Here is a 19,373-nt window from a genome sequence, read left to right as displayed (position 1 = left end):
ACCAAAGCTACATTTCCTTTTAGATTTTTTGGGGAGAAAAAATAACTGCTCTAAACTTTTAAGTACTTTGATTGTGCTGTTGGGTTTTACAAACTCATCTCAACTTGTCCCTTTTCTTCTCTCCTTCATCCATCTCTCCCTCCTACCCCTCTTGTATCTACACTATCATTCTCATGACTTTGCTCTCTCGTCCAGGCCTTCAGATCGTCGCCGCAGAGATCTGTTCGGCATCGCCAACTCCACTCACACCCGCCGCAACCGACTGCACACCAACAGCAGCACTGTCCCTCCTCTCCAAGCCGCTGGTAACAGCAGCACCGCAGACCCGGAGCCAGCAGATCGCGAGTTTGAGTTCATTGAACAATCCGTGACGGAGCGTGAGCTGCAGATCTTCGGCCTGCAGCCGTTCACCGTTTACCGCATTGACGTTCACGCCTGCAATCGACAGGTCCAACGCTGCAGCGCCGCGGAGTTCGTCTTCTCCAGAACCAAGCCTGCAGGTTAGAGGAGAAACTTTGTTTACAAATGTAGTACATGATAATTAACTTTTTTTAACTAGCACTATAGTGCTCTACAAGGAGAGTAACAGTAAGTAGGAGCTTTAAGTAGGTGAATGTTGGGTTTTGCTAGCAGCTAACGCCAGTGGAAAAATATGCTGGATACGCAAGACAGACACAGGAATCCAACCTGTGACCTCTGCGGTCACCTTGGTAACCTGTTCTCCTTGCGGTTCTCCAGAAAAAGCTGATGACATCCCCGGCCCAGTGACCTGGGAGGGCCACAAGGACTGGGTGTTTCTGCGCTGGCCAGAGCCACCTCACCCCAATGGACTCATCCTCATGTATGACATCAAGTTTAAACTGGCTGCTGAGGTAAGGAAACATCTGCATTTCTACTGTACTTGCCACTTCCTGTCCTCTCCAGAACACATGGGAAGCCTGAAGATATGGTACATTCAAAAATAAAAAAAACATTCAAAAGTCATGTTTATTCACAGTTCTTTGCAAGTTTTTATTTATTACAACTGACCTTCTTTATAATCTAATTTTACAAGTCTGTAATAAGCTCTTTCTCTCTCTCTCTCTCTCTGTGTGTGTGTGTGTGTGTGTGTGTGTGTGTGTGTGTGTGTGTGTGTGTCAGACTACTGAGAAGCACGATTGTGTCTCTGGTCAGATGTATCAGACTCAGCGTGGTGTTCGGCTGTCCAACCTCAGTCCAGGAAACTACTCAGTCAGAGTGAGAGCCACGTCCCTGGCTGGCAACGGATCCTGGGCACACGCTCTGGATCTCTATGTGGCTGAACGTAAGACACACACCCTCCTGCATCATCAAGTTGCACTCACTTCTTTGTATCTGTACACTGTAAAACTGTGTTTAGGTGTTTTCGCTGTTTTTATTCATATAACACAGAAACGCAGTTAATTGAAACAATCCGTAATGAAATTGTTTGACCCAACAGGATATGAAAACGTCCTCTACGCTATGATCTTTGTTCCCATTGCCATCATCCTCTTCATCTGCCTCCTGGTCTCAATACTGGTCGCCGTCAACAGGAAAAGGTGTGTTTCACTTCTGCGGGTAGAGCACAGCAATTACTCCATTACATTTAAATGCAGTAATACAGTATCCAGTGCATAAAATACACAGGGGGGAAAAACAAAATACAAAAAGCAGAGTATCATTTAACAGAAACATAAAATAAACCTACCTACCGTGAGCACAAGACTCTCAGTGAAAAAAGGAAACCCTATTAGGAGAACATGTAAAAGACATCTAGTGGCTAACTAAACATGCCGTTTTCTTTTTTCCTGTCCAGAATAAATGTTTAGATTTGTTGCTAATGGCCTGTGTGGTCACATTAGGATTCATATTCACTCACAACCCACTCAAACCAACATACAAACGAAAGCATAATACTTCTACCCGTTTTAGTCCATAAAACAGTGTGGCAAAACAAGCTGGCAGCCTCCTCTTTAGTGGGAGTACCTTGTAATATAATAAAGTGGGAGTACCTTGTATGTTTGTGTCAAAAAAATGTCTTAATATGATTTAAACACAAAGAAGCGAATTTATGCGGGAAATAAACCTCTCCTGCAATGCTGGAAGTGTTCTTTAGAGAATAAAATTAGCTCATATTTTCAGCTTGGATCAATATTTTGAATTGCTCCAGCGCTATTGGACTGTAGAACTGAAATGCTTTTGTGATTGTAGTTTACCAGTATTCTGTGGAAGGTAAAACTATGATATGTGTGATTATACATCATGCAGATCCCAAAATTATGCATGCATGTGGTGTGTGAGTGTGAAAGTATGCACGTGTGAGTGTCTCTGTAAACACTTTTGTTTTTTGTGTTGGCCAGAAACAGTGATCGGCTTGGAAACGGAGTCCTGTATGCCTCGGTCAACCCAGAGTACTTTAGTGCAGCTGAAAGTGAGTAGAGTGTGAATATATGTGTGAAATGTAGTGCAAAGTTTATAGATAATGCAGTAAACTAGACGTGTCTTTTAGTATGAGTAGTATTGTTGTTGTTAGAATAACTTAAAACGCTTGAAAAGGTCTGTATTAACTTATCATTTTTCTCTGTGCAGTGTATGTACCAGATGAGTGGGAGGTCGCACGGGAGAAGATATGCTTGAGTCGCGAGCTCGGCCAGGGGTCGTTCGGCATGGTGTACGAAGGCTTGGCAAAGGGCGTGGTCAAAGACGAACCAGAGACACGCGTCGCCATTAAGACTGTGAACGAGTCAGCCAGCATGAGGGAGCGGATAGAGTTTCTCAACGAAGCCTCCGTCATGAAGGAGTTCAACTGTCACCACGTGGTACATACACACACATTCACATCATACAGAACAGCGGCGGGCACGCTCCGCTTTGTGTTCATGCTTGTAAAACAAAAACAGGGGTGGTAGTCGACGTTTATGTCATCGTGCTGTGTGATTGGTGCAGGTTCGTCTCCTGGGAGTGGTCTCCCAGGGCCAGCCCACCCTGGTCATCATGGAGCTGATGACGCGAGGAGACCTGAAGAGTTACTTGCGCTCCCTCCGACCTAAAGAGGTACTGTCGGACTTACAATATAACACCAGCAGGTCACCAATCTGCTTAACCTGCTAATTCATGTTGAGCAGGACTCTTCTTCTGTGAACTTACTCTCTCCTGTCCGTCTCTCTGCGTCTCCAGCAGCAGTGGTCAAGCCTGTCTCTCCCTCCTCTGAAGAAAATGCTTCAGATGGCCGGGCAGATTGCTGACGGCATGGCGTACCTCAACGCAAACAAGTTTGTCCACAGAGACCTGGCAGCCAGGAACTGCATGGTGGCCGAGGACTTTACCGTTAAGATAGGAGGTAAAGGACTGTAAGGAGGTCAAAGGTCGCTCTCAGCTATGGAGCATTAGTGGGAGGGAGTCAGTAGCATGCTCATTAAGCACTGTTGCCATGTCTGATCCACAGCTGACCTCTTTCACATGTGTTGCCAGTAAACATCTTGTGTCAGCTACTGATATTATCAAACACTACTCAGGAAATGAAATCCAACCCATTTTGAATGTTTAAAAAAAATATAGAGCACCATCTAGGCAATTATGGTCACAACAGGATGTGTACACCTTATTTTTAAGGTTTATAATAGCAGTATAGTGTGACTTGTATAGTATTGACTGCTGTAGTAAAATGTTTAGGTTGATAATCTCAGTAAAGAGCGCCCTCCTGTGGAATATGGAGGTAGACAACAAATAAAACAAAAGGCCTGAAGAAATTTATACCCAGAATTTGGCTAGAAAATGTTGGCACTACCTTGAAGTTTTTCTTGGGTGGAATCTGACATTGGCAGCCAGTTTATTACTGTCATAAGAACAAGGAAGTTGTTACATTTGACAAGGTGCAAAGAAATATTTACAATATTAGAGATGACAAGAGATTATTCGAGATTATTTTCTCGATAGCATCTTGGATAAATTTGCCAAACCATATCTTCAACAGTTTGTGTCTGTCCGTGTGTGTGTGTGTGTGTGTGTGTGGGTAGACTTCGGCATGACCAGAGACATCTATGAGACGGATTACTACCGCAAAGGTGGCAAGGGTTTGCTCCCTGTTCGCTGGATGTCACCTGAGTCTCTGAAGGACGGAGTCTTCACCACAAACTCTGATGTCTGGTAAGCAGACGCACACCAAGACAAATAAACACATATGGCAGCTTCATTCTCTCTGTGTGTACTGCTTCCAAAAAATATCTTCTGAGTATGATAGCGATAATAGAAGACACACTAATTTAACCGCCCTCTCTTTCTTCCTCTCTGTAGGTCGTTTGGGGTTGTGTTATGGGAGATTGCCACTCTGGCAGAACAGCCCTACCAGGGTCTGTCCAATGAGCAGGTTCTCCGGTTCGTGATGGAGGGAGGATTGCTGGAGAAGCCGCAGAACTGTCCCGACATGCTGTAAGTAACCAAAACACACACACACACACACACACCCACCCACCCACGCTCTGCAGACTCACATTGTATGCTCTCATGTGTAAGAGCATTAATGTGTGCAAAATAAACTGAATTGCAACACAGCCATCAACACCATCAACATCACACCCTTTACTTCCTGTTTGTTTCTCTATCTTGTTTTCCTCTACTTCGCTGGTTAAATTGTACGTGATGGCTACCGTGCATTCACACAAACAAACAAGTGAAGCAGTACTGCTGCTCTTCAGCCTGTGGTCACTAGGATTTCCGTTCCATTCGCAGCCCGTCTGTTTGTCTCTGTGTGCTCTTGTGTTCTCTGTGATGCGTTTGTTCTTAATATGAAACAGCCCAAGTTTAAATCCACATCAAATGACTTGTGAGCGTGGCAGACAAATTTGGCCACCCACCACAAAACCTTGAGGTGGTGAAGTCATGAGGAGAACAAATGTGAAGCCACACAGTTTTTTCCTGTGAGAACAATGATGATGTCTTACTTCCAAAAATACATTTCTGCTGATGAGAGAGCTCTCTAACACCAATAAATAACATTTACTTCATATTGATTGCAGTATGTTAGTAACTCTAACAACATGCACAGTATCCGTTCTTAGCGATATTATTCAGCTTTAAAGGAATTGTTCAAAATTTTGGGTAATATGCTCATTGGCTTTCTTGCTGAGGGTTAGATGAGAAGATCAGTACCGCTCTCATGTATGGAAAGCGGTATCAATCTTCTCTCTCAACATTGGACAAGAAAGTGAATAAGTGTATTTCCCAAAATGTTTTGCTATCTCTCTAATCTTGCTTGCTGTCACTGTACTCCAACAATAAAGAGTAACTTTCTGACAGCAATCCCACATTACAGCCACGAGTTATTTAACTTATCAATGCACGGAAAGGAAAACTTTAAATTACAGATTAAATGTTCTGTCACAGAAAACAGACTAAAACAGCATTTGGTTCAGATCACATACTGAAAGCTTTATCACTGCATAAATAGACACCGAGAGCCAAACACATCTGCTTCTTAGCACACTGATGCTGCAGTTTCACTACATTTGCTGTGATGTGAAGGTTGCCGTCGTGGTGTTTCAGGCTTGTTTGTCAGATCCGGGGCTAGATGCAGAGCTCTCGGTGCCAGTCGCTTGACAGAACTGAAAGCAGCATCAGCTCTGTGCTTCATAAACAAGGAGTAGGGGGGTTACATACAGCAGTTTTAGCAACAGAAAGCAAACATTTGGCAAAAGTAAATATTGGCTTGTTGGTAGGAGGGCACAGAGTCTTAACTACAGGAGAACATGTTGTTGATGCAGACTGAGTTAACCTGTGTGTGTGTGTGTGTGTGTGTGTGTGTGTAGGTTCGAGCTGATGCGAATGTGTTGGCAGTACAACCCGAAGATGCGTCCATCTTTCGTGGAGATCATCAGCAGCATAAAGGATGAGCTGGAGCCGTCTTTCAGTGAGGTTAGTTTCTTCTACAGCGCCGATAACAAGCCAGCCGACACTCCGCAGCTCCACCTGGACAAGATGGACAACATGGATGACGTTCCTTTGGACCCCCCCTCTTCCACCCAACCACAGCAAGCCCCAGTCCCACTACAGACCCCACCCTCCCCAAGCTCAGAGGCCCCACCTGCCCCTTCGCTAGCCCCGAGCTCCCCTTCCTCTCCCTGCACATCCACCGCTGCCATGGACAAGCAGCCCTCCAGCCAGCAGGCAGCCAACGGGCTGTCGGGGGCGGGCCTCGCAGCAGGGTCAGGGCTCGGGACAGGCTCAGGCGTCACGATGCGACCGTCTCTGGACGAACTGCCGCCGTACGCGCACATGAACGGAGGACGCAAAAACGAGCGCGCCATGCCCCTCCCACAGTCCTCTGCCTGCTGATCGGACAGACAGCCACCAGACTGCAAACCCTGCCACCTTCTGCTCCACAGAACCTGATGTCTCAGTGGGTGGGATCTCTCTCTCTCTCTCTCTTTTTTTTTTTTTTTAAATGAAATACAGCAAAACCATGTCCACCAGCTGGGTGTGGCTTTTCGGTGACGAGCAGAGACTCACAGGAAGGTGGAGAAAACTGTCATTTGGTCCATGTTCTGCTGTACCTCCACACACTTTTTTTTTTCATATTATTCTAGTTTTGGTTTCTACCAGCTGGCTGTCAGATGTGACACTGGCCTTGCTGCTGAGTCGGAAGAACAAAAAACTGTAAAAGAAAGGAAAAAAAATCATTACGAGAGAGCTCTCTATTTCTCTCTTTGGCTGAACTTATTTTATAAAGTGTTGTTTGTTACTTTTTTATATGTATTTCCAAATGGGGGGAGAAAAATGTGCAGGCCTTTATAAATGACCAGCGTTTTGGTCGCTTTTGGGCGGGCATTATGGTGAAACTGTTAAGCATATCTAATGAAGAAGCACTCAGAGAGGTCAGCGTCTCCGTCGGTCGTTCAGTAGTGTTGTTGCTCTGCAGGCTGGGTGTCAGCGTAATGCCGGGTCAACAGCCAATCCGCTGAAATAAACAACCAGAGAGGGAAAGGTCAAATCTGCCAAATTTGTTTGCCAAAATTGTACTTTTTGTCGAATCCTCTCTTCTGCAGTCTTGCCCTAAAATTCTTCACCACCCCTGCGTTGAAAATGGAAGCAAAAAAAATATATATATATATAGCACTTTGATCTGCTTCCACGCTGTTCTCATTCTGAACGTTTGTGATTCAAAGGATATTCAGTTCCCTCTATAGTCCTACACTCTTCGTCTGTTGCTGTTCACTGATATCTACAGCTACTGTTTTGATCCGGTCAGTAGACCTCTGTCAAACGGTTGTCTATCAAAACGATAGAAGACGTCGTAGACTTTGGTTACATCAATTTATCTGAAATTGAGCCACAACTTGTCACAAAGTGCTGTTCCATAAGGTTTAAACGCCAAAAAACAGTCAGTAAAGAAGCAAAAAAAAAAAACCTCAGAGCAAAGGACTGAGGAGGGACGATCGTAAAGAGGAAAACACTAGAACAAAACACTAGATCTATAACGTCTCTCAATCTGAGTTTGCTCCAAGTTCAGAGACAAAGTTGTTGTATACAAACAGGTATTTTTTTAGACTAGTCATTAGTCTCCAACATTTACAACATCTCTACGTGGGCAGAGCATTTATGTACACACCAGTTGTTTGTGTCACTTTTCTAACTTTTATACGGTTGGAGACATTCATCATGTACAGAAAGAAGCTGCTATTCCTTATTTCTCTTGTGGTTGTAATATAGTTAATATCTATATATAAAAAGAGAAACAACTCCTTCAGGTCAGATCTACAAACGTTTCCACTACAGTCCATTTTTTTTAAATGCTTGTAATTGTGTAAAGTGTATCTGAGCTGGTTTCATTTCTGTGTTTGCGTAAAAGGTACGACAATTTGCCTTGTGTTTTGAAACACCGGTAACTTCCCCTCCCATCTGACTAGAGGTCAGCGATGGTACCGATGACCATCTCTGTCCTCGTCTTCTCTCGGGACGCGTCCACCTCTGTCCTCATGGATTTGGACTAGACCCCCTCTACCCATCATCAGAGGACAGAAGTCAGGCGCCACTGCAGAGTCCCAACTAAATCTCAGGTCAAAGAGAAAAGTTAAATCCTTTTCTACTTTCCTTTTTTTTTTTCGTGCTGTCATACCCAGAGACATCCAGCCTGGTGTGTGTGTTAACCTCTGTCTGATTCTGTCTCCCTCTGACTCTGTTATTTCAGTTTCTTTGATCATTAGACAAGAGCAGTGTTTCAAACAACAGTCTGAAACCAGAAGGGTCACAGTCAGTTTTGGATTTGTTCTTGCACTGTTTGTATGGAGCCCCAAAACAGACAAAATGTAGTAAAATGTTATCATACATCAAATAATGTTTAGTTAAATAATTAAAATAGTGTTAAAAGAAATATTAAGCTTTATATTTTGTCTTTTACCTTCACTCTTTTATTTATTTTTCACCAGCTAACTGTATTTGTCCACACCTTGCTTTTTCTTTTTTCCATTCCCTACTTTCCATGATTTGTCAGGGCAATTATTGCTCGTGTGTGTGTGTGTGTGTGTGTGTGTGTGTGTGTGTGTGTGTGTGTGTGTGTGTGTGTGTGTGTGTGTAACAAAATGAGAGGACTGTGTGGCTACCTTTCTTAACTGAGGACACTGGTGGCTAAACTCACTGAGCATCAGCCTTCTCAGCTAGCTAGCTAGTTGAAGCTAACTTTCATTGTTAGCGCATGTACTGCTAAGCCAGCAAACTAATGCTAACAGTTAGCTAGCTAATGCTACTTAGAATTTTATAGTTAATTTGAAGTCACATTCTGCTATAATATGTCAAGAGTAACACAACACAAGACTTATCTTCCATTGTGGAGCAGGTTACACGGATGATTAACATTATGTGCACTGACCGCTGTAATTTAGGTAGCTAGCTGAAAAGGCTGGTGCTCACTGGGATTAGTCACCAGTGTTTCCAGTTAAACTAGCAAACCACACAGATTGCATGGTGTACACACACTGTGGAGCAAACATTGCCCTGTCATACATGGACACATCTGATTGGAAATGTGGTGAGGAAAAGGACATTTTGCGAGAAAAAATAAAAAGCTTATTTCTTTTTTTTAACTAATAGATTGGAGATTAAAGGAACAGTATGAAGCTTAATTTTTTGTTTTACACTCCATTTTGATTATATAACTAAAGGTATTATTTAGCAATGAATTCAGATATATTTATGACTTGTCTGATAACCTTTAACTACATTTTGTCAGCTTCAGGGTTTCATATGTCGGTGCTGTGAAATAACACTGGCTTCAAGGTACAAAGTAAATGCAAAATGGAATTTATGTGATGTAGCTGTGAACCTTAAAAACACATTTTTCTGAAGTGCAAAAACCTGTCTGTAGGATAATTTCACTTTCTGCTAATCAACTTTTTTTAAATTCATGGGTGGGTTTCTGTATGCTGCTGGAGTCATCTGCATTATTTATCTTTTTTCCAACATATTAACATTTGTCTGTAGAAGGTTGCTGAAGTAAAATTGGGTTAAGAAATAAGTGGAATTATCTTACAGCACTGACAGACTTTTTAAAATAAAGTCAGTAGAAAAAATAGATTTCACGATTAAGTATGACACTAAAGGGATTCAGGATTGAGGCCCTTTTGTTTCTATGAATATGTTTTGTTTTGTTGTTTTTTTTTTAAATGAAAATACTAAACTTGTATTCAGCCACACACATTTGGTTTGAGACAAGTTTGCTGTAAGAGAACAGCATCATCGAACAGACTGTTGTATCACAGAAGGTTTACTAAAGAGTCACATCAGACTAAAACATGAAGACAAGCATGATCAGAGAGGAGCACATGGAATAGATTTTAAAGGCTCATTCACCTCACAAAGTTACATTTGGATTCCCAGACCAGATGTTTCTTGGTTATTTATGTTATTTTTTGTGAAGTGTAAATCACTGTACAAATACCCCGCAAGTTTTTTTTGTTTTTTTTTTTTTTTTAATTTCTTTTCCTTTTGATATTTTTGTGTTTCTTTTGCTATTTCGGCGGAAGGTTTTTGTTATTCCTTCAACCATCCATCTACCTCACTGTTTAGTTTTGTTTCTTTCAATCTATTTACGCGTACAGAAAGACAAAACATCTCATCTCTGTTGTCCGGCTGTAATGACGATCTTACCGAGTGCTGATTACACGGTCAAATTCAAACCACAAACCAAACCATCCTGGAGGGGGAAGGAGCATCGAAACATGAAACATGGCCAGCAGGGGGAAACCAGATTAATGCTGGTGAACATTTGTTTGTACTCTGCGGGTGATCAACCGATCATTCGGGCTCCTGTTAGATTATTAAGAGGAGCTGGAGAGTTTTGGGACGAAGCGGTCATATAAGTTCCCATTAAGACCAGTACATCTGTTTACGAACTTGTGCTGTGGGTGATTGATTGAAGCTCTGCTCCACCCAGTAAGCTATGATGTTTAACTTTTTAATTTTTTTTTTTTTTTTTTTTACCTGGAGTCTGGCAGAGTGGAAAGCTGGTTCATTTCTCTGATCCTGTACTGTGAGAGGAGCTGTTAGAAACATTGGAGAAAGGAGGAAGTGTCCTGCTGTGACGAGTTGTTAAAACCTCCTGACCTCCCTCACCCTTCCTTTCTCAGACACGCACCCCCCCCCCACCCTCCCGACCTCCACCCACTGTCCCTGTGTGCTGCACTCCTCCCATCGCTGTATATTAGTGTTACTGACCAGCCTGTAGAGACCTGACAGCTCTGTTTTCACACCTACAGCCTGAAGCTTAGCCCAAGTTTGTGCCTCTCATGTGTTGCCATTACATTCGAGTCACTTTTTTTTTTTCTTTTGCAAAATAATTACCCAGCAATCTTTTCAAAACCCAGAAACCTGCTGTCTGTTCTGAAGGTATTTCCAGAATACTCAGATCACCTGGATGAAAATATCATGTCCGCTGCACGATCTGAGTTTTTCAAAGATACGTGGGTGATTATTTTTGGGGAAAAATTGATGTTTAGCTCTGTGACTTGAACGTAGTGGTGATTAGTGATACATGAGAGGCACAAACTGGAGCCAACTGAAGCCTACATCTGCACCTTCGAAACTAGCAGAGCCAGGAGGAGTCTGGAAATAAAGGTCTTATGGATAATAAGAAGGACCATGTTGTTTTGAAGCAGGAACTAAGTTAATAACTGAAAAATGTTAGACTTTGTCTTTTTTTTCTGACCTAGGCTTGTTTAAAAGATACTTTGGAGGCATGTATAACCAGAACTGCTCTCTGACTGTCTTTTTCTTCTTTTTTTTTTTTCAATATTATCTGTGTGACAATTTGAATCTGTGACCCCCTCACAGTCTTTCACTCCATATAGAGGACCATTATGAGACTTTGGGCTGCTAAAAGAAGAAGGGGGATTTGGGGGAGGATCTGTGCATTTAGTTTGGGACAGCTTACACTGGTTAACTGTTAACATAACATACTGTACGTACAGTAAATTACCGCTGCTAGCACACGTTACAGTGATGTTTGTATGCTCTGCTAAACCGTTAACGACGGGTTTAATGTTCCATACGCTACCAGACTGAAATAGTTAATCTACATTCCCACATACCTCAGTGGGCTTTAATGTGCTCTGAAAGCGGTTTGTTTCTTGTCATTGACTGACGCCATGTGGAGTGCCAGGTAGAAGGAAGGCATTTCTAGGTAGACCACATCTGGCTTCATTTAAGCCTTTTGATCATTCAAAGACGTGTGTGTGTGTGTGTGACCTGAGAGCTAGCTAATGATCCATACTGGTTGCTATGGAAACACCTCTGTTAACCAAGAAGCTAGTTAACGATGTGTTGTGTTTTACACATGTAAATGACTTCCTGTTCATGTGTCTCTTGAGGTTCCTTTCCTGCCTTCATGGGATGTTGGTGCTGTTCCCGTCTGCCTAGACCTGTTGCCATGGTGATCACAATTCCAGTAAAACCTTCCTTCCTCTTCTTCTCATTTCATTAATCTTCTGTCTCTCCTAACAAGGCAGGTTTGTGGTTTCAGGCTGCGAGTGTTGGGATCTGAGCTGTAGCTGACATCATCAGTAGGTTCTGGTTTAGAGTCCAGCCACAGCTGACTGATCCGATGAGGTCAGGATGGGTATTTCAGTGTTTGTGGTCTGATTTTTGCCTCACTTTTACCACTGGAACGCCTCACAGAGCGGACATGAAATTTAACAAATTTCCTTTTTCTTTTTTTTCTTTTCTTTTCTTTTTTTTTTTTTTTTTTTTTTTACAATGATGGCCAATTTGTTGTTAGATTTTGATGTGTGTAAATTATTCATAGCCTTCCATCTCTTGCGTTTCTATTGAAATGATCTGTTAGACTGAGGTTTCATTTAGGTTTTCTTTTGTACATGCTGTTGTAGGGATTTTTTCCTGTTATAAATATATTCTGAATACTGGGGAAAAAATGATTGGCAGAAGGAAAAGAGAATGTCTGTTTCTCTGATTCTTTTTTTTTCTACACAAGATTTAAGATGAATAAAAATGTATGCAAACAGTTTGACTGCTCGTCTTTGTTGGGAAATATCATGTCTGCACCAGTACTGCTACATTTTTAACCACTGATACAGGATTACCGCAATGAAATATCAGAGAAATGGATACCAAGAAAATAAATGCCATTTTGCTCCAATATGGCTGCACTTACCGGTCACTATTTTACAGATTAAGACCAGGTGTATACATGCAAAATATATGATAAGCACATAAAATATTATACATTAACTGCACAGTAGCAGTTAGACCACCAACAACATTGACTTCTGACAGTTTAATGCAACTCATTCTGTAAGAATTTGTGCTTTAAAATCCCTCTAAGAACAAATTAGGTGTGTTGATCTGTGTTAATTAATCAGTTAAGTCTGGGTTCAGTTCATGCTCCCTCTTGTTCATTTGTGGTTTTACCTTCAAGTATTTCACTCAAATGTTTGGATAAAAGAATTAAAATCTATTTATCTCCTTCATGAATACTCATGCTTCCTCAGTAAAGTTAGGGTTAGTAGAAAAATCAAGTATTTTTTTCACCATTGGGAGGAACTTTATGGATTTGAATTTTTTCAGTCACAGAACATTTAGTACATGATGCAGTTTAACGATTTAACTGCAGGTGGCAGCAGTGCGCCTGAGGAGACGCAGGGCGGCAGACCTTTGACATGAGACGGCGTAGTGACGTCTTTACGTTGTTTACGACAGATGACTGTTGCTGTTCAACAGCCCTTCACTTGTTAGCTTAGTGCTTTAACATACATACATTTCCCATTAGGTAGGCAATGAGCGTAAGTGGGATTTAAGGTGGAATGAAGTGTTCCTGCAGAGTTGAGGTAAATAACTGCTTTCTGTGCTGTTTCTTGTCATGGGACGTATTATGCTAACAGCAGCCACTTAGCTTCCAAGCTAATAGACTGACAGATAAAACACTCGTTAACAAATTAACGTTAGTGCAATACCGGCTACTGACAACTGGAATCAGTCCACACTAACTGAACTAGGTAGCTGTAGTGTGTATTTACAGTATGTAGCGTCTGTAAGCCGATAGTTTCTACCGCTGTCAGTGTCAAAACAACGGAACAGTGTTTCGGTTGAACAAGTGACCGTGTTAACTGGTGACTCCCAGCTGAATGCGTCTATGGTTGCTCGTAGTGACGGCAGCTGTTGAAATGAGTATATATTTATATATAACAGTATATATATTCGTATGGTCCTTTTTGTCTTACAGTATGTAAATTAAACGGTATGGCCAACAAGAAGCATTCACCTGTCTTGAAGTTACTTTTAATGTGGAGAAACATAGATTAGTTGACATTATACAGGTTCATTGGTTGAATATGAGCCACTTTCCAATTGAGGATAACGGTATAAAATCCCAAGATAGGCTATAGCTGCACTGCCAAATTATACTTAGGCTTAGGCTACGGTTTGTTTCCCTTATTATAAGAATCATTACGAGAGGTGAATGCTTCTTGCTGAGCATAATTTAATTTACGCAAATGACTAGCGTAGATATTAAACAAAGGATGAGTATGTATTTTAAATTTATTTAAAATTGTGGCTTTTACAAGGACACCTACGTGTTCTGTTCGTGTTTTCAACAGCTGCAATCACTACGGGCAACCACGACGCACTCAGCAGAAAGTCACCAGTTAACACGGTCACTATTTCAACCGAAACACCGGAAAGCAGTATTTAGCCATTTTGTGACTTGTTTTGTAGGTGCCATTGACTGCGTCCTGCAGTGTAGTATGCCAAATAAATGTATAGAAATGGATTTTAAGTCGCGATGTACCTGCTTTCTGTAAAACTCTGCTGCATATGTCTGTGCATCATAAACTGTAGTGCTTGTGGTGCAGAAACATGAAACTTTGTTTGTTTGTTGCCATGTTTACCAGTCCTATTGCATGCTGTGTTATCCTTTCAGTTGCAGAGATGAAAAACATGCATCTTAAATGTTCCCTTCACCTGTTTTTCTTTCAGAAATCAGTAATGCCGTAGAGGAAAGAGAGGCGCTGCCAAGTCTCCTCCATCTGGAAGGAGAGGTGTCCTCAAAAATGGCAACTGAACTCCATGAGACTATATTTATGGCCAAGCAGCAGCGCCACAAAAACCTGTTTCTTAACTACAGGAACCTTAATAATTTCCCTGTAGAGCTGCTGAAAGATGAAGGCCTGCAGTTTCTGGAGAGACTGTACATGAAGAGGAACTCACTCACTACATTGGTATCCACATAGTTCACACTGATTTAACCATGTCAGACATCATTCATACAGTTTATTTTTGTCTTGCATAAACACAAATGCTCTAACAGAACATAACTCAAGACCTTTTCTCAAATGTTAGAGGGTCTGTTAGTTTTACAAGTGAGACAATGGTGAGCAGGGCTGTTTCACATGTTTTATTTCCTGTCAGATTTACTGTATTTCTGCTTTTGTTTCTCTCTATATCAGCCTGACAATCTTGCACAGAAGCTTCCAAATCTAATTGAACTGTGAGTATTCAGAAAAATTGTGTTTTTTGCACAAATAATCATAACTATCTTAATTTGACAGCAAAATACTATGTTTCTTTTTTATGCTTATTATTTGCTGGTAAATATGCGAAGGTTGGATGTATGACCAGCAGTTGATACCAGAATTTCACTGACATGATAATAAAAGGTCTCACACTGTAACCGATGAGTTGGAAAATAGTTTGGTTTATATTCAAATTGTAACTTTTATTGTGTCTTCCATTCAAGGTATTTGCACTCAAACAACATAGTCATTATTCCTGAAGGTGAGTCCTCGTTTATTTCTTTATAACGTGCTTCTGTCTCACTTACCGTAGCTTTAATTCAACAGCATTTGAATTCATTGCTGCTTTACTTTGTGGTCGTAGACATAGTCATCAAATGTCTGTTCATGGTCGGTGTACTTGTGTAAGCTTTCGTTTGTTGAAGAGATACAACAATATTGATTGAATATGACAAGAGGTTGTTGACTCGGATGAGATTTAATAAGCGGCTGCTAAAAACAAACTCTCAAAGTTTAAGAAAGTAAACAAGCAAACCAATTACCACAATAAGAGAGTAGTCGAGAAGCTCAGATTGTACAAATCTTTTATAACCCACATTGATTTATTAATACTGACATGACGTAACATGATATAAAACGCTAGATTAGTAAGACTGTCAATAAAGTGTAAAAGCAGAACTTCAACTCAATTTATGATGTCAGCTTGAAGTTATTTGTGACTGCGTGTCCTTTATCTTTGCTTATGAGGGCAGCTATGATAAATATATCTGTTGAATATAATGAGGGCGACTATGGTTTGATCCTCAGCTATCGGAAACTTGGCCAGGCTGCAGTCATTGGACCTGAGTAATAACGCCCTCCAGCTCCTCTGTCCAGAGGTTGGCCGACTGAGGTCCCTACGGCACCTGAGACTGTCCAATAACCAGCTGAAATGCCTCCCTCCAGGTAAAACACAGCCGCCCGCTTTCTGTTTGGTCTTCCTCAAGTGCAAGTTTATTTTGTCACTTAAACTATACAATTGAAATGAAATCTTCAGGACCAGAAGCTAAAAAGCAAGACAAAAATGTCTTCATATAAAGTATCTGTGCATCAAAACCTGAGTTTAATAAAAGATAAAACAAGATATGTATCCATATAAAATATATTTATTGTCTCTATGTGTATAAATGAGAACACTTTTATACTTTCACTCACTACATTTGCCACTGTTGGGTAGTATGTCATGTTTGATATGCCTTCTGGTGAGTGTCAGTCTTCAGTTGAGAGAAACCAACTTGAATAGCCAGCAGAGGGCACCAGAGTTCCTCAATTAAACTGAAAAGAAAAGCAGAGAGAAGACAGCAGCACTGTCCTGTGTGTCATCAGCACAGAGACAATGTGGATGTTGTGTATTATCCAGATAATAGTTATTCTGGAGGAATATAATACAACAAGAAACACAGTTGTTCAACTTGATATTTCCATCTTATATTATGGTTTTGGAATTCAACCTCAGAAACATTTTTAAAATGAATTAAAAATATTGATGACATGTCAACATTATACTATTATTTGTGAACAACAAATCGATCGTGGAAAGGCACTTATCACTTTTAATACACACAGTTATGTTCTGTGTCTGAGCAGCATATTAACTCAGATGGAGTCCTCATCGTGCTGTGAGTGCACCATTTAAAGCCCATTTCAGAAAGATAAAAACACTTCAAGTGGATCAGTCATGTGAGCTAAATAGGAAAAGTAGATGTGATTTTTGAGAAATGCACAGATGTCAAGTTCAGACTCTCTCATGTTTCAGAGATTGGCGATCTGCAGGAACTAGAGACTCTGGACGTGTCCATGAACCAGCTGATGTCTCTACCAGACCGGCTGCACCGCTGTGTCTCTCTGCAGAATTTGACGGCGGACCACAACCCATTGAGCCACATTCCCCGGCAGCTCTGCTGGCTCCACCGCCTGAACCAGCTCTCCATGGCCGCTAACCGGCTGACCTTTTTACCGCTCGGTTAGTGTATCCCTTTAAATGTGTGTCGCCATAGTGATTTGGATATTGTGAGTAAGGCGGTGTTAGTATGTGAATGTGTGTGTGTGTGTTTCAGATCTGGGCAGATCACGGGAGCTGCAGTTTGTGTTTGTGGACAACAACGTGGACCTAAAAGGCCTTCCCTCCTACTTGTATAACAAAGTGATCGGCTGTAGCGGGTAACGCACCTTCCCAGGTTCACCAGTTATATATAGGCTACACATAGTGTTAGTTGGATTCAATTAATTGAACTTGGATGAGTTGAACTTTTTGTATTATTGTTTGATTTAATAATTATAAAATGTAAACAAAACACCAAGAAAAGAGAGAAAAAGGTTGCAAAATGTATCTTCAGGTTCACATAGCATTCATCTTGGCTAATTACTCTGAACACATGAAACAAGACACTATAAAACACATTTCTAATTAGGTGTGTGTGTGTGTGTGTGTTGCTTCTGCGCAGGTGTGGTGTGTCATCCCAGGTGCTGGAGGGAGAGTGGGGTGAGGTACTGGGTGAGGCGTTGAGCGAGGCTCTGGTCGGGCTGCCGGCTGAAGTGAAGGTGGTGGGCTCGGAGACGGATAACGTGGTTCCCCTCGAGGAGCTCGCCATGAGGACCCTGCACCGCCTTTATCACCACCGCCCGACGGGTGAGGAGTAATTTACACCTTGTACACCTGTGCACAGTGGTAGCCAGCCTGGCATTGTACTTTCATTTTTTGTTTTGTTTATGTTTGTGTACTGGTGCATCTCCCAGTGCCTTACTGGAGATCAAAAAAGTCTAATCAGTGTGGTTATTACTGAAAATCTATGTTTAACTACAAGTTTTGTGTTTTTAGACCTGAACTTGCTGCCTCCCATCACCCTCCCAAAAAGCCTGCTGGACCTGCTGCAGTTCCCACTGGGTCACTGCCACCGCTGCAGCCAAGCCATGTTCACCATCATCTACCCCAAACTCTTCCCCCTCCGTGACACCGCCCTGGCAGGAGTGCACCGCAGGTTACAACAAAAACACACATGTCTACAGAGCTGCTACGGACTAGTGACAACTAGATAGCGACTTCACCCTTCCTCTCTTTCTCACTCTTTCTTCTCCCTTCTTTCCTGTTTAGGACGACTGTGAGTTTCGTGGCCTATTGCTGCTCCAGTCACTGCCTCCGGACATTTAACCTCCAGGGGTGACATCGCCTCCTTCGCCTGGCCCCCTTCCACTCAGGAGCTGCTGATGGGTCTCCAGACGGTGACGCCTCGTCATCTGTCACTCGGATCTTGAAGGTCTGTGCAGCATCAGTGCAGACAAGTAGAGAGAAGCAGCCTGTGTGGATGTTTGGTGGGTCAGATGATGGACGCAGGACGTTTCAACACAAAACACTGAGACTAACCAGCTGGGAGGATTGTATTCCTTTTGTGTGTATTAACAACTATGTGTGAACAGTGCACTGCTGTGTTCATTTAACTTCATCTTGTCTAGAAACAGTATTAGACCTGAAGTAACTACAAATCCCCCCCCCATTCTCACAAGTGGGCACTTTAAAAAGTTTGAAGAACAAGCACTGTTTGGATTTTTGTGACCATTTTTCACACAGAAATATTTTGCAGCAGACACATCCCACTGATTGTGGAGTCATCTTCGAGGTATTAACATTTGTAGAATGATTTGTTTTACTGATTACTGAAAAAAAAAAAACACTTGAAGGATTACAATTAAAAAGAATGTATCTATTTGATATGTGTCATTTTCAGCAGCAAGTTGTTAAAGGAGACTTAATAACTTCCCAACAGAAGCCATGTGTCTTTGAACAAGACACCAAACTCTCACATACAGTAAATGCTTTACATTTGGAGCCAAACTCATGGTCATAATTCTATATTAATTTCTTAGACAGTTTCCAGACTATAATATAAAGTTTGGCAGAGTTCACAATGTTGGTCATATTGTAGTGTAGGTATCTGTTTTAAAAATGTTGACCGGTTTTGGAGCAAAATTCCATGTTATTAACCTTTTGAAAAGTAATATTTTTGTTATGAGTACATGCTTTAAACTAAAATGCACTCTGTATAAAAACTCAAAGGAACTTAAAATGCTCAAATTGTTGCAACAACCTTGAAGGTTTAACATTCACAGCCTCAGCAGCCTCACTCAGTTCAAAGTCAAAGGTTTCTGTCATCATCTGTAGGAAATGAACTTTGTATAAATATATAAATAGAGGCACTGTGTGATTCTCTGGTTGAACTGACGCGTGTGTGTTCATGTTCATTACTATGTTGTACAGTTCTAATTTATCATTTGTTTTGATTGTGTTGCTTTTGACAGTAAATGTTGACTGATGTTTGACTTGAA

The 19,373-nt window shown here is 41.5% G+C and overlaps 2 protein-coding genes across 2 annotated transcripts in view; both read left to right on the top strand.

Annotated features, from left to right (window-relative positions):
* igf1rb (insulin-like growth factor 1b receptor) overlaps positions 1–12,506 on the top strand; it is a 57,071-nt gene extending 44,565 nt beyond the window's left edge. Inside the window, exons 11-21 of the mRNA XM_067595738.1 lie at positions 196–500; positions 739–872; positions 1,141–1,303; positions 1,460–1,559; positions 2,361–2,431; positions 2,590–2,819; positions 2,947–3,054; positions 3,178–3,340; positions 4,017–4,146; positions 4,294–4,428; positions 5,805–12,506. Coding sequence (XP_067451839.1) covers positions 196–500; positions 739–872; positions 1,141–1,303; positions 1,460–1,559; positions 2,361–2,431; positions 2,590–2,819; positions 2,947–3,054; positions 3,178–3,340; positions 4,017–4,146; positions 4,294–4,428; positions 5,805–6,330 — 2,065 coding nt within the window. The 3' untranslated portion in view covers positions 6,331–12,506. The remainder of the gene's footprint in view (positions 1–195; positions 501–738; positions 873–1,140; positions 1,304–1,459; positions 1,560–2,360; positions 2,432–2,589; positions 2,820–2,946; positions 3,055–3,177; positions 3,341–4,016; positions 4,147–4,293; positions 4,429–5,804) is intronic.
* A 653-nt stretch (positions 12,507–13,159) lies between these two features.
* lrrc28 (leucine rich repeat containing 28) lies at positions 13,160–19,373 on the top strand. The gene is made up of 10 exons (XM_067595729.1): positions 13,160–13,328; positions 14,479–14,720; positions 14,949–14,989; positions 15,239–15,276; positions 15,822–15,959; positions 16,810–17,016; positions 17,111–17,213; positions 17,498–17,682; positions 17,872–18,031; positions 18,145–19,373. Exons 2-10 carry the CDS (start codon positions 14,553–14,555, stop codon positions 18,212–18,214), a joined length of 1,110 nt encoding a protein of 369 aa, XP_067451830.1. The 5' UTR covers positions 13,160–13,328; positions 14,479–14,552; the 3' UTR covers positions 18,215–19,373.

Source organism: Thunnus thynnus, chromosome 1 (genome assembly GCF_963924715.1).
Source record: "Thunnus thynnus chromosome 1, fThuThy2.1, whole genome shotgun sequence".
In the NCBI taxonomy this organism is placed as follows: domain Eukaryota; kingdom Metazoa; phylum Chordata; class Actinopteri; order Scombriformes; family Scombridae; genus Thunnus; species Thunnus thynnus.
Note: the sequence above shows the minus strand (reverse complement) of the source record. Positions and strands in the feature narration are given on the sequence as shown.

Coding starts and splice junctions, on each gene's coding strand:
- lrrc28 (XM_067595729.1), top strand. CDS start 14,553: ATGGCAACTGAACTCCATGAGACTATATTTATGGCCAAGCAGCAGCGC. Junction 17,683..17,871: donor TTATCACCACCGCCCGACGG/GTGAGGAGTAAT, acceptor TTGTGTTTTTAG/ACCTGAACTTGCTGCCTCCC. Junction 18,032..18,144: donor CTGGCAGGAGTGCACCGCAG/GTTACAACAAAA, acceptor TTTCCTGTTTAG/GACGACTGTGAGTTTCGTGG.